Source organism: Apodemus sylvaticus, chromosome 19, assembly GCF_947179515.1.
Source record: "Apodemus sylvaticus chromosome 19, mApoSyl1.1, whole genome shotgun sequence".
NCBI classification, from domain to species: Eukaryota; Metazoa; Chordata; class Mammalia; order Rodentia; family Muridae; genus Apodemus; species Apodemus sylvaticus.
The window spans coordinates 2,237,451-2,252,150 of NC_067490.1; the positions used below are offsets into that span (position 1 = coordinate 2,237,451).

Sequence of the window (14,700 nt, forward strand, 5' to 3'; positions counted from 1 at the left end):
TCTCACCAGAGACGATGAAAGCTCGAAGATCCTGGGCAGATCTCATGCAGACCCTAAGAGAACACAAATGCCAGCCCAGGCTACTATACCCAGCAAAACTCTCAATCACCATAGATGGAGAAACCAAGATATTCCATGATAAAACCAAATTTACACAATATCTTTCCACATATCCAGCCCTACAAAGAAAAATAGGGGGAAAACACCATTACAACGAGGGAAACTATACCCTGGAAAAAGCAAGAAAGTAATCTTCTTCCAACAACCCAAAAGAAAGTAACCACACAAACATAAATATAACATCAAAAATAACAGGAAGTAACAATCACTATTCCTTAATATCTCTTAACATCAATGGACTCAATTCCCCAATAAAAAGACATAGACTAACAGAAATATTTTTCATGTAAATCTTCAATTTTATCAGAAAATATTTATAATTACACTTTCAATCAACTTAGAAATATTTTATGCCTACCATTTTATCTGTGTAATTTTCCATGATACTCTTCAGTTTTAACATGTTATTCTATATTTTTCTACAATTTTATCAGAAATATTTCCCACATAAATCTTCAATTCTATCATAAAATGTTTCTACTTCCTTTTTCAATCAATTTAGCAATGTTTTGTCTACCATTTTACTCTTTAATTTTTCCATGAAAATTGTCAATTTTAACATATTTTTCATCATTTTCATCATTATATATTTCATCAGTTTTGTCAGAAATATTTCCATGTGAATCTTCAATTTTGTTATAAAATGTTTTTACTTCCTTTTTCAGTTAAAAAAAAAAGTAAAAAGAATAAAACCACAGCAAATAAAAGAAAAAAAGTCAATGGGAAACTACAACAGCCTAATCCAGGCAGGATGACAGAGGGCACAGACCCTTCAGGAATGGAGGTAAGGTGGTCACTCCTCCCCGAAAGGAGCTAAGACCTGCGGAGGTGCTGGTGAAAGAGAGGAATGCAGAATGGGTAGCAGAGGAAGGTAGTTATAAACACCAGCCAGGAGAGCAGGACATTCAGCCCAGGACACTGAAGAGGACAGACACATGAAGCAGAGGAGCAGGAAATAACCACAGGGCAGAAAATAGTGTCAAAGAAATGGGATTATATATTATGAAGTAGCCAGGGAACCAGCCAAAGCTATTTGACCAAGGCTGTAGCACATAAGATAAATTGCAGAGTCCTTATTTCTCTAAACAAAGAGGCTTTGTGGAACTCATGAGGTTACCTGCTGAAACCATGTGACCAGCTGCAGAAATGCAGACATGCGCATTTCCGTTGTATTTGGTTAAGAATGTATTTGTACGGATATTGCATTCTCTTTTCTGTTTCTTTATGACACGGATGTACCATCAATTAAGAGAATTATCAATGGTTTTCATATTTAAATTGGAGATACTGAAAGAATCTCCCTCAAGGGACATTGCCACTTTTTCTGAATTCATAATGTATTTGCAATTGTACGAGTGACAGTTTTCTTTTTTTTTTTAAGATTTATTTATTTATTTTATGTAAGTACACTGTAGTAGTCTTCAGAGACTCCATAAGAGAGAGTCAGATCTCATTACAGATGGTTGTGAGCCACCATGTGGTTGCTGAGATTTGAACTCAGGACCTTTGGAAGAGCAGTCAGTGCTCTTAAACACTGAGCCATCTCTCCAGCCCGAGTGACAGTTTTCTCATGTTTCAATATTATTATGATCTAGTTATTGATTTTATTTGGAAGTTAAACATGACACAAGGAGACATGATTGTGTGTCAAGGTTTTTATTATGACATTAATAAGTGGTGTTTTTTCTCTAACCCAGCTTGCTCCCAAATAACTGACACAGAGAGACTGTGGTTTATTCAATTATCTTAAAAGCAGCAGGGATTTTCCCTTCAGCCCCAAATCCTCCGTTTTGTGGTTTCCAGAGGTCCTTATGATCTTCAGGCTGAAACACAACTTCTGAGTGAGATTACACCTCAGGCTCCTCCCCTGATTGTTACACAACACCACACTCTCCAGTCACAGTGACATACACACACACACACACACACACACACACACACACACCACGTATGATCTCGGGACTTGGCATGCAGAGGTGAGGCAGGAGGATCATTCAAGGTCTGGACTGGAGAGATGACTCAGAGGTTGAGACCTTTAACTGCTCTTCTACAGGTCCTGAATTGAATTCTCAGAAATCTCGGTGGCTCACAACCATCTTTGCGCAGATCTGGCGCCCTCTTCTGGTGGATAGGCACATAAGCAGGCAGAACACTGTGTGCATAATAAATCTGAAAAAAAAAAAAATTCACGGTCAACCTGAGCTTCAAGACATAACAACCCAAAAAGCATAAATGAACAGACAGGCTTCGTAGACCAGTAGCATCAGGGATCACTCTTAGGGGGAGTTGTGTGGATTTCTTCTTTCCCTCGCTGAATCCCTAAGATCAGTGTGTACATCTAGTGCAGGGGACCCTAGAGTCCTGCACTAGGGTTTGGAGGTGTTCCTAAGTCCTGCAATGACCTCCGATACTGTTCAGGGATCGCTTTCTTGACAGAAATCTTATGGGTGTTTTGCCTCCATGTATGTCTGTGTGCCAGGTGCATGGAGTGCCCCCGGCGGCCAGCAGAGGGCGCCCTATCCCCTCTGAGACTGGAGCTACAAGTGGGTGAGAGCTGGGACTGAACCCAGGTCCTCTGGAACAGCAGTAAGCATTCTCCTCTGAGCAATCTCTCCAGCTCCATGATTTTACTCAGAAGTGACACCATCTTTATTTTTATGCTGTGACTCTCTGTGATTCTTTTCTCTGAAGCACAGGGCCTCACTCAGGCCTGAGCCCCTAACTACCCTGCAGAGAGGGTGTGAACAGGAGAAGCCCTGGGTCCCTCAGGGTCACAGAGCTTCCCACACTGTCCCCACAGTGCTCAGTCTACACAAACATCTGATGTCCTCCAGCACAAATGCATCATGGGTAACATAACCCACACATGGAACATTGCAGATGCCCTGTGTAGGCTAATATTGTCCAAAACCTACTTTAATAAGCTTACTTAAATGCCTTAACCTCTCTTCTAGCTCACCACCCACCAGAGGTAGTGGAAAGGAAGGGTTACTAGGGCAGAGGAGGGTGTGGACCTGTTTAGAAATAGTTCTTCGGGGCGAGTCCACTCTGCATTGTCAGGATATCAGCAGTTGGGTTCACAGGAGTCAGCAATGGCAGTTCAGTCCAGAAGAAACTGTGTTTTTTGTTTTTGTTTTTGTTTTTTTTGGAAGGTGCTGGAATCTAATATTTTATTTTACGGAGGAATTAAAAGAAGATACATGTTATATGTAAGCTATAAAAAACCTTTGTGATTCATGATGTGAAAATTGGTTACAGAATAAAGAAAGAAAAACCATCCATAGTAGGTTTTAAGAATGGAAGCTCATATTATACAGAATAAAGCAAATGGACTCTGTGACTTCCCCCTGCCCACTGCCATCAAGAACAGCAGCCAGCAACCTGACCACCCACCTCCTGAAGAACAAGAAGAACCGGTTTCCAGCCTTCAGGGGAGGGGCTTGGTCTGCCTTTGTTTCTTGGGAGAGAGGGATTATTAAAGATGGAGACTTGGACCAGAAGCCATGTGTTTTTGTGTCTCTCCATGTGATTTCTCTTGCAGCCTGTTCCTTACCCATCTCTCCTTCCAGAAAACCCACGGTTAAGATGTGAGAGCTGGACTCTACATATGGCGCCAACGTGGATTATACCAGGAAACGGAGAGGCAGAATGAGGTATGTTGTCTGTATTTAGGAGCCCCAAGGAAAAAGAAAAGGAAAAAGTTTATGTACCGGACACGGTAAGCAACAGGGTATTAATTTAGCGCTAATAATGTCATTTATTTCTAGAGAATGTTGCTGCAGAAGTGTGTAAAGATACAGGCTAGACTGACTCAGTATGTAGGCCCTGCACTGAGATCAGCTAGGATGTAAAGACAACATGGAACAGGGAATTTAGTTAGGCAATTGTCTGCAGTCTAAACTGCATCAGGCAAGAGAAATAGGGCATAAATTATAAAACAAAATAAAAACAGGAAAAAACAAAACAAAAAAATATTTCTAGAAACATAAAAGAAAAAAGGAAAATGGATGCAATTGCTTAACAACAAGCGCGTTTCCCTTTCTGTGTATCTATGTGGTTTGTCGCGGTGCACCGATTGTTTGTCTACATGTACATTTATTTGTCTGTGTCTTGTGTGAATGAGTGTTTGTTTCATGCTAAAAATAAAAATTGATTAAAATTCCATCTGCTGGGGCCTTGAGCTGTCAGGCCGCAAGCTGATTCAAAACCTCCTGCTGCAGCGGGCCATGAGCAGGTGGTAGCAGCGGCGGTATGCTCAATCTCCTTTTTTTTCTTTCTCTTAAAGGACAAGTAGCCTCTAGTTTGGGGAAAACTCTGGTTTAACTTATAAGATTTGGGTAATTGCTTTGTTCTTGTTTTTAATTGGTCTTAATGGTAAAAGGTTTTACATGTCCTGACTATGGAGTTATAGATTTAGAGGCTGGTTTTGGCTGATGGCTTAGAGTTGCAGCCATTTAGACTGCTAAGTTTGAGCGTTCACTTGAGCGAGTAGGGAAGAGGCTGGAGCCGAGTCCCTGCCATGCAGGCCCCGGTCACTTTGATTCAGCCCCGGCTAGAGAGAGTCCAGAACTCTGTGGGCCACGAGCAGGTTGCCCAGGCGGCCCATGTCACGGGCACGCGGCACAGCAGCTAGAGTGAACCCAGAAATCTGCGGGTGGCCCAGGCGGCGCTGATGGCGGCCTGGCTAGAAGGAGCCCAGTATTCCGTGGGCCATAGGCTGATATATCACACCACTGATACATTCTTAGAATTCCAATGTGCACCTGCATTGAGTGCTGAAAATACTAATACTGCAGTTACACATTTACTAGAAGTAATGGCTCCTATGGCATTATGTACAAACCAGGACTGACAATGCCCTGCACATGTCTCCACTAAGATGCAGCAACTCAATCTCTGATATGTGGATATTAATTAGCCCAGAAGCCCTGAATACCCAAGGCACAAATTTCATAACAAATGACTCCCATGAAGAAGTATGGAGAGGGTTCTGATCCTGGAAAGGATTGATCTAGCATGGGAAGGGAATATAAGGACAGAGAAAAAGGAGGGAGGTGATTGGAGAAGGGATGGAGAGAAGAAGGTTTATGGGACATATGGGGAGGGGGGATCCGGGAAATGGGAAATCATTTGGAATGTAAACAAAGAATATAGAAAATAAAAATATTAAAAAAAAAGATGCAGCAACTCTTTGCACATGGTAAAGCACATTACAGCTGCACCACACAATGCTGCAGGGCAAACTGTTGTAGAAAAGGCCTAATCACACCATAAGGAACACACCAGTAAAACAGAAAGAAAGAATTAAGACCCCAGGAGTAGAATAGATTTATGTATCCTGAAGAGATGTAGTTTGGGTGCCTCTAAATTCTCCAAGATAAGAGCACTAAAGAATGGAAAGTTCCTGCCTATTTTAAAGCAAAGTGCATGGGAGAGGGCTTGTGGTCCTTGTTCTATGACCCGAGGCAAAGTTCACAGGTGGTCTTCCTCTACCCCCTGGAAAGGGGAAAGGGTTTGGAGCCTTCCCCCCACCAAGACAATGACCTGGCTCAGTCTGCCAAGGGGGGGGGGGCAAGCTAGAGACTTCTGGGCAGTGGTGGCACACGCCTTTAATCCCAGCACATGGGAGGCAGAGGCAGGTGGATTCCTGGGTTCAAGGTCAGCCTGGTCTACAGAGTGAGTTCCAGGACAGCCAGGGCTACACAGAGAAACCCTGTCTCAGAAAAAAAAAAAAAAAGAAAAAAAGAAAAGAAAAAGAAAAAGAAAAAAGAAAAAGCAATTGGAGCTTTGACAGAACTCACCTACTCTCCCACTGTCTGTCTATCTTTCTGTCTCTCCCTCAGCTTTGAAGAGCCTTCAAGGTAGGAGCTCCAGGTAAGTCATAGAGAGTTTCTCTTTGAGCTTGCAGGAAAAACAGAGAAGCATCTGGCAAGATACAAGTGAAAGAGAAATCTACCAAAGGGAGCTAAGGATCCCTCTTGCATTTGGAGGAGCTCAAGAGAAAGGCAGACTAGGTTGGTAGAATGACACACAGAGAGATTTCTGAAGAGCTGGCAGTTTAGTTGTAGAATCAGGCTTGTAAAGAGATATTTTGGCCAGGGCAGTGGTGGCACACGCCTTTAATCCCAGCACATGGGAGGCAGAGGCAGGTGGATTCCTGGGTTCAAGGTCAGCCTGGTCTACAGAGTGAGTTCCAGGACAGCCAGGGCTACACAGAGAAACCCTGTCTCAAAAAAAAAAAAAGAAAAAAAAAAAAGAAAAGAAAAGAAAAAGAAAAAGCAATTGGAGCTTTGACAGAACTCACCTACTCTCCCACTGTCTGTCTGTCTCTCTGTGTCTCTGTGTGTGTGGGTCTGTCTCTCTCTCTCTCTCTGTCTCTTTCTCTCTGTGTGTGTCTATCTTTCTGTCTCTCCCTCAGCTTTGAAGAGCCTTCAAGGTAGGAGCTCCAGGTAAGTCATAGAGAGTTTCTCTTTGAGCTTGCAGGAAAAACAGAGAAGCATCTGGCAAGATACAAGTGACAGATAAAGGGAGCTAAGGATCCCTCTTGCATTTGGAGGAGCTCAAGAGAAAGGCAAACTAGGTTGGTAGAATGACACACAGAGAGATTTCTGAAGAGCTGGCAGTTTAGTTGTAGAATCAGGCTTGTAAAGAGATATTTTGGCCAGGCAGTGGTGGCACATGCCTTTGATCCTAGCACTTGGGAGGCAGAGGCAGGCGGATTTCTGAGTTCAAGGTCAGCCTTGTCTACAGAGTGAGTTCCAGGACAGCCAGGGCTACACAGAGAAACCCTGTCTCCAAAAAACAAACAAACAAACAAACAAACAAACAAAACCCAAAAAACAAAAAACAAAAAAAAACAAAAACAAAAACAAAAACAAAAAAACAGATATCTTATATATAGTTAAGAAAAAGTTTCCCTGCTGAGGTAGCAAGCTATTGCCTCAGTTTATGCCTCCAGTGTCTTTAGTGCTATAAATATTAGTTAATTTAAATGGTTACCGGCCTATGAGTGGGACTTTGATCTCCTGCAATACAGAGCCATCCACCATGCAGAGCAACAACAGGTCTATGAATAGGACTTTAAGGCAGACTATGCTGAATACAGCATCCATCATGCCCGAGTCAGGGCTGCAAGCCAAGAGTCCACAGAGCTGACAGTGGAGATGAAGAGACTTTAGCACCTTGGTCCTGGAGTTAAAGTAGTCCAGGTTCAGGAATCGGTACCCGAGTCACAGGAGAGAGAAGCATTGTTGTCAGGTCTTATCCCAGCTGTGGATGTGCTCCTGAGAGATGAGCAGACAGACCACACCAGACACCTGAGAACCCTGGAAAAGACGCTGGAGAGAAGGAGAGGCAGAAATCACCACAGTAGCATGGGACAGGGAGCGCCCAGGGCAGCTTCACGACTGCATCATTAGAAGCTAGAGCAAATGGGTGGGAGGAAACGTAGTGTGACTTATCTTGTGCACCTGGCACACTAAAGGATGCCGAGTTGAGTCTCTGAACTTTATCCTGGGGACAGGACAAGGCTCTGGCATTCCCGTGTCCTTGTGATCACAGAATCTCAGCATGTGCTTCACAGTGATGGAGGGAGCACAGCGCAGAAGTGACAGAGCTGAGGCGCGACCACATCAGAGATAGCAGCACAGTGAGCCAACCTGGGCACAGCCCTGTCACACTCAGCTCCCACAGCCTCATCCTGTCCCCGATACACACAGCATAGTGACACAGATTCTGGAAGGTTCTCCATCTGCCATTTATTTCTTCAAATAAAACTCAAAGTATTCTCAATCCATGACATTAACACGCAATCAACCTCAGGTGAGGATGTGAACAATCAAGTTCACATTCAGATTCTCTCAGTGTGGAAGTGAGGAGCTGCAGCTCAGGGCAGCATGGAGCTGACAGGATGCAGATGTCCCCCAGTGTGTGGCTGGACCAGGAAGGTTGGCTGTGGAAGGGAACACAGGGCAGTGCAGGGACAGGGTCCTGTGTGCAGGGCAGGCTGGGCTCCACAGTTCTTCACATTGAGCCCATGGGATCACAGGTAACATCAGACACTGTTGTCTAAAGAGAACTGAGGGCTCTGGGTGTCACAGGAGAGATCTGAACACACTGGCTGTCACTCAGTCCACTCCAGGCAGCTGTCTTCATGCTAGAGAATGAGAGTCATGAACCATCATTGTGAAGTCAACATACCAACAACCCACAGCTCACAGAGGATTCTGGGAGTCCCTGAAACCCAATCATGTCCACATTGCCCCTCCCCAGTCAGACCCCAGAGTGTCACCTTTACAATCTGGGAGAGACATATCAGAGCTCTGGGAGCTGTGGTTGCCTAGGGCAAAACAAAACATATGTATATATACATGTATGTATTCATATCATGGTATAACTCAGGCCCCCCAGGAGATGTCTCTGGAGGAGCTGTTATGGATTCCCAGAGCTCCCACCATCTCCAGCTTCACTCCAATGTCCTCAGGACAATCCTGTCCCCACACTAACCTGGAGCTGGAGCATAGTCTCCTCCTTGTCCACCTGTGAGAAGGAAAGCTGTGAGAGTTCAAGGAAGATCTTGACACTAGGAAGTTCCCAGAACTGACAGCAGACCCAGGTGGAGACAGGAACAATGAGGGTGTGGCTGTGTTTCCATTTATGAGCATAGCACACTTCAGAAGGAGGCGGAGAGAAAACTCAGACCCTGCCCTTTCCCACCTGTGTTTCTCCTCCTCTTCATCACAAAAGCCACCACAGCTCCAATGATGGCCACAGCTCCAAGGACACCCAGACCAGCAATGATCACCATGTTGGAGTCGGTGGATGGAGGAGGCTCTGGGAAGGACAGACACAGGAAATGAAGATGAAGGTCATGACCCCAGCTCTCAGCCCTGACCTGCTCAGGGTCTGCAGAAGGCTGCAGCTCTCCCTGACTCCAGCTCTGTACCCACACCCTCCTTACCCCATTTCAGGGTGAGGGGCTCAGACAGCCCCTCATGCTGCACATGGCATGTGTAATTCTGCTTCTCCCCAAAAGGCACCACTACAGATGCCCACTTCTGGAAGGTTCCATCTCCTGCAGGCCTGGTCTCCACAAGCTCCATGTCCTGGGTCAGCCCCTCCCCATTCAACTGCCAGGTCAGGGTGATGTCAGCAGGGTAGAAGCCCAGGTCCCAGCACCTCAGGGTGACATCACCTTCAAGTCTGGGGTGATGGGTCACATGTGCCTTTGGGGGATCTGTGTGGAAGATGTAAGAAATCCCACAATTAACCAGACAAACTGAAATCTACACAAGACACAGTCAAATCAGTGATGACACTGAAGTATGTGTCTGTTTGACACTTTGACTGTCATTGCCCTAGTGACCTGCAGGCAGAGCTGGTCCCCTGAGCACAGAACTGCACATGTTCCTGGGGGACTCAGAAGCTAAGAGGGAATCCACATGAGCCAGTGGGTCAGCATGGTCGTCCTTTTGTGATGTTCTATAGCATGAGACAGGTAGTCACAGAATGGAAGATGGGATGGAAAAAAAGTAATGTAATATGTGCTTGAGTCCATATCAAAATTAGAAATTAGGGCCATTGCTACTGGAAGAGTGCCACCACTGAGACTCAACCCTGTGGTCATCTTGCTGATCAGCATAACTGTCAGTCCAAGTGACAAGCCATTAGGAAGTATATAGCAGAAATGTGGTGAACCTCTGACACTCAGCCAGAGAAAATGACTCAGAGCCCCTGCCTCTGGGGTGACAAGGTACAGATGTGTCACACAGGATCCCTGGCGTGTGCTGTGGACCCTAGTGCAGCACTCACTGAACACAGCAGGCTCACAGGGTGTGAGGATCTTCCCTCTCACTCCAGCCCTGGATGGCAGAAGACCCTGTCTCTTAGAGTCCAATTCCTGATTCACTAGGGGAGCACTGTAACTTGTGGGGGCAAAGGAAGAACAGGAGGCTCTGGACGTTTAGTTCTGACGGGAACCAGTCTAAGTTCTCAAAAATCTCTCTTATAAGGGAACCCTGATTTAACTTGTCTAATTATTCAAGTTAGCAGTCTCCCTGGCACCTGTGGAGACTGATATAAATGATAATACAAGGGCTTGAAGAAACAGGATCACTCCAGTGCAGACAAAAACTGACTAGAAACAAAATAACACCTTCCAAAAAAAAAAAAGTAAAGAAAAAATAAAGTAAGATATTGGAAAATTAGAAAAAGAAAAGAGAAAGAAAAAGAAATTCTACGATTTATATTCCTCCAGGGTCCCCCATAAGGGCTCCTGTGACCACTCACCACTGTAGGAATAGTTAGAATGGGGTGTTGAAGAGATGCAAACCCCACAGACAGGGAGGGATCTGTGAGAATGTATTCTTTGGAAAGTTCTTGAAACTGGGGAACCAGGCTAGTGTAGGGGAGTCCATGTCTCCCATCAGGTAAAGGAGACTTCTGGTCCTGAGGTGTGAGGGCTGACACACTCAGCATGACAGGAGTCCGTGTTCACAGACAGTGGGTGTGGGCAGAGAACCTGGCCTGGGAGAGGCCATGGCTGATGGAGGCTTCAGACTGCAGGGAGCCGCCATTGCTAAGTGGGGGAAATTCTCTCCTTCCCTCCTGACAAAGCCTGGGCACTGTCCAGGGAGGAGGCTGAGCCCTGGGAGAGGCAGTGCAGTCACTGTGATGAGGATCAGGAGACCCAGGGACACTGTCTCCCCTCTGAGACAGGGGCATCGCCCCAGCTGAGGGTTTCTTCTTCCCCAGGACTGAGCCCCAGCCCGAGGGCAGAGGGAGGAGCTGCCCGTGGCCCCTGCACCTGTGCGCAGCAGCGTCTCCTTCCCGCGCTCCAGGTATCTGCGGAGCCACTCCACGCACGTGCCCTCCAGGTAGGCCCTTTTTTCCTCAGCAACACCAGCCTGCTCCCACTTGCGTCGGGTGATCTGCGCCGCTGTGTCTGCCGCAGTCCACGTTTTCAGGTCTTCGTTCAGGGCGATGTAATCGAGGCCATCATAGGCGAACTGCTGGTATCCGCGGAGGAAGCTCCCATCCGACCCCACGTCACAGCCAGACAGCTTCTGGATTGCGTGAGAACCTGCGGGACCCCGCGGTCAGCCCCGCCCCTGCCCCGCACACCCACCCGCCCAATTCGTCCAGGCCCGGCCCCGCCCACCTGCAAACTCTTCCAAACTAGAAGGGAAACCGGTCCCAGGTCTGTTTTGCTCCAGAGCCACAGAAGCGGGACGTTTCCAGGCTCTTGACCTTAGGTGGAGGGGTCGTGACCTCCGACCCGGGGTCACTCACCGGCCTCGCTCTGGTTGTAGTAGCCGAGCAGGGTCCTCAGGTTGACTCGGTAAAGTTGCTCTTTGCCCTTGGCGTTCCGTGTGTTCCGCTCCCAATACTCCGGCCCCTCCTGCTCCACCCACCCAGCGCGCGGCTCCATCCTCGGATTCTCCGCGTCGCTGTCGAAGCGCACGAACTGCGTGTCGTCCACGTAGCCGACAGAGATGAACCGTGGCTCCCCGAGGCCGGGCCGGGACACGGCGGTGTGGAAATACCGCAGCGAGTGTGAGCCTGGGGGCGGCGCGCGGTGAGACCCCGACCTCCTCCCGGGACCCCGGGCGGGTGCGCGGGCCGGGAGGGGAGCAGGGTGCGGGGCTCGGGACGCGGGTGGAGAAGGGGCGAAGGGTCCAGTGGGCGACGCGGGGACGCGGCTTCCCCGGTGCCGCCCCCGCCCCTCCCCGCAGAGCCCGTTTCCCTCCCGACCCCGCACTCACCCGCGCGGGTCTGGGTCGGGGCCAGGGCGGCCGCCAGCAGCAGGAGCAGCGTGCGCGGCGCCATCGCCCCCACCTGGGATCCGGGGCGTCAGAGTCCCGCGGGCTGCCTGGACTTTATAACCAGCGCCCTTGGAATAGTTCGTTGGTTTCCCAGGATTGCGCCACCCAAAGGAGGTAAGTGAGACCTACCAGATGGTTCCTTCAGTCTTAGAGTAGAGAGGGCATCAGATCCCCAGGTGGTTGTGAGCAGCCTTGTGGGTGCTGCTCCTGGGCAAGGGAGGGACAGGAGTTGAGCTGCAGGAGAGGGTGGGGTCTGCAGGGAGCAGAGTAGGGCTCTTGTACACCTCTGTCTTAGTGAGGGTTTCCATCGCTGTGTAAGACCCTGTGACTAAAAGCAACTTGAAGAAGAAAGGGTTTATTTCACTTTATGCTTCCACATCACAGTCTATCATTGAAGAGATTCAGGGCAGGACATTGAACGAGGATTCTAAAGTAGGAACTGAAGCAGAGACCGCGAGGGCCAGTGCGAACTGCATTGTAGCTCATGGCTTGCTCAAAAGGCTTTCTTATACAATCCACGAACACCAGCCAAGACTACTTCCAGTGGGCTGAGCCTTTCCAGACTGATCATTAATAATAACTTTAAATATGCCTTATAGACTTTCCTTTTTTATTTTTGGATTTTTTTTTTTTTTTTGAGACAGGGTTTCTCTGTATAGCCCTGGCTGTCCTGGAGCTCACTCTGTAGACCAGGCTGGCCTTGAACTCAGAAATATGCCTGCCTCTGCCTCCCAGAGTGCTGGGATTACAGGCGTGTGCCACCACTGCCAAGCTCTTATAGACTTTCCCAAAGGCCCCTGAACGGAGGCATTTTCTCAATTCAGGATTCTCTCCCCAAATACATCTCAGTCTGTGTGGAGTTGACAAAATGCAAACAGCACAGCCTCCTGGTGCAGGGTCAGTCAGTGAGAGCTGAGGGAGGAGGACGGGTATGGGTTCCTCTCCCTGACCTGGAGCCAGGGCCCTGCCCTGTGGATGGAGGACCCATGGTAAATCAGTTGGAATGTAAGGTGGGCTCCTACCCCATTCCTGTCCCTCAGTCCTGAGGACATGTCTCACCCGGCCTGTTGGTTGCTGCTGCTGATATAATCACAGGAGAGTGATAAAGTCAGGGCAAGGGAAGAGATGGAGAGAGAAATAGGGATGTCTTCTTATGTCAGAGCAGGATAATCTGATTTTGGAGAGACTGAGGAGAGGTAGTTAGGTAGGTAGGTAGTTGATAGATAGACAGACAGACAGGTGGACATAGAATTAAACAGGCATGAGAAGACACGCTCTTCCACTCTTTGGACATCTGCTATTTCCCTTCATGCTCAGACTCCATGCAGCTTCAGGTCCTGCTCCAACAGACAGCTGCCCAGCTGGGGAAACATTCAGGGCTGACCCTGTGGGGCTTTCTAGTGTTCTTGCATGGATCAGAGGGCTAAACTAAGGGAGTTTGCAAAGATCACACCACACAGCAGACTTCATGTGAGAGGTTTATTGGCGTTGAGTAGTGAGTGGAAGAGGAAAGTGTCGTCTGTGAAGACCTGGGCTAGATAAGGGTGCACACAACTGTGGCCACAGTGGAAATTTGGTAGCTCGTGATGATGTGGCTTCTGGCACTGAGAGTCTGAAAGCAGGCTGGTTCTGGAATGTGGGTGGTCATTGGTTGACAGACATCCATTTGTCTTATTTATTGTATAAGGTGAGAAAATAGGAAGGGGTGACTGGTGGGGCAGAAATGGGGTCACTGAGCTCTTTAGACTGCTTCCTGTTGTCTGGGGGTGTCAACATCTTTGAGGACCCAAGAAAGCTGGGAAGCTGTCTAGGTTCAAGATAAGCATGCTGTTCCCTCCCTGTCCAGGCTCTGCAGGACCATCTGCAGCTGGGCAGTGCAGATGTGTCTTTAAGTTGAATTGTCATGGGGCAGGTGCTTTGAGGCTGTTTGCCATGCAGGGTTTGAGGAAACATCTGGAGTGAGCATTTTACTGAAGCATATGTGTATATAAGAATCAGAAGGTAAAGTTCAGGAGGTTAGAATAATTCTTTCTTCCTTAGATGAACATTTTAAACTTTTAGGCCCATTAGCTGGGGGTGGGGCATCCCAAGATGACAGAGAGGAGGAGGAGACCCCACCCTCAGGAATAAGCTGAACAGGCAGGAGATGAAACAGGCTGTGATTGACAGTACTTACTGACCTGTGAGAGGTGGATTCAAGTAGATTTTTTGAAGCTTAAAACAATTTTTTAAGTTTACAAAATGAGATAACTTTTAGACATGTGAACACACCACTCTCTAATCTGTATTGACCTTTACACTGTAGAAAAGGCAGCAAACTCAGGCCTTTGATTCATAGTAAAAGCTAGGGGACCCAGAAAAGGAGTTTGGAGGTAAAAGCATGAACATTCTGCCCTCTTTCCAGAACACTGCGTGTATACAGACCGGACAGGTGTTTTTAACTCAGAGAAGCACTTTTAAGTCTATTCTTAGAAGGCAAACATAAATAATTCATAATCTTGAGCTCGTGGACAATGATAATAGCAATCACTGTTTATCATAGCCAGATCAATAACTGATCAGAGCTCCACTGATTAATGTTAAGACTCTGACATTCTTAGATCTTAATATAACAATAGCATAGCAAGGGAAGAAATCTGAAGCATTTTTCATTTTTACATACACCTTAAATCACTTTTTTATACCTTTACAAATTACATTACACACCTTAAAACACCTCCTTAGAGCCTTATAAATTGCATTTAAAACACTTTTTAGA

The 14,700-nt window shown here is 47.2% G+C and overlaps 2 protein-coding genes across 33 annotated transcripts in view; one reads left to right on the forward strand and one right to left on the reverse strand.

The window, feature by feature from the left end:
* LOC127669410 (H-2 class I histocompatibility antigen, D-B alpha chain-like) overlaps positions 1-14,700 on the forward strand; it is a 121,738-nt gene that overhangs the window by 45,632 nt on the left and 61,406 nt on the right. The gene's annotated exons all lie outside the window — the stretch shown is intronic.
* LOC127669432 (H-2 class I histocompatibility antigen, D-K alpha chain-like) lies at positions 8,352-11,967 on the reverse strand. The gene is made up of 7 exons (XM_052163367.1): positions 11,883-11,967; positions 11,410-11,679; positions 10,925-11,200; positions 9,080-9,355; positions 8,836-8,952; positions 8,626-8,658; positions 8,352-8,458 (listed from the first exon to the last, which is right to left on the reverse strand). Exons 1-7 carry the CDS (start codon positions 11,944-11,946, stop codon positions 8,367-8,369), a joined length of 1,128 nt encoding a protein of 375 aa, XP_052019327.1. The 5' UTR covers positions 11,947-11,967; the 3' UTR covers positions 8,352-8,366.

Coding starts and splice junctions, on each gene's coding strand:
- LOC127669432 (XM_052163367.1), bottom strand. CDS start 11,946: ATGGCGCCGCGCACGCTGCTCCTGCTGCTGGCGGCCGCCCTGGCCCCG. Junction 11,201..11,409: donor CTACAACCAGAGCGAGGCCG/GTGAGTGACCCC, acceptor GGGGTCCCGCAG/GTTCTCACGCAATCCAGAAG. Junction 8,659..8,835: donor GAAGAGGAGGAGAAACACAG/GTGGGAAAGGGC, acceptor TCCTTCTCACAG/GTGGACAAGGAGGAGACTAT.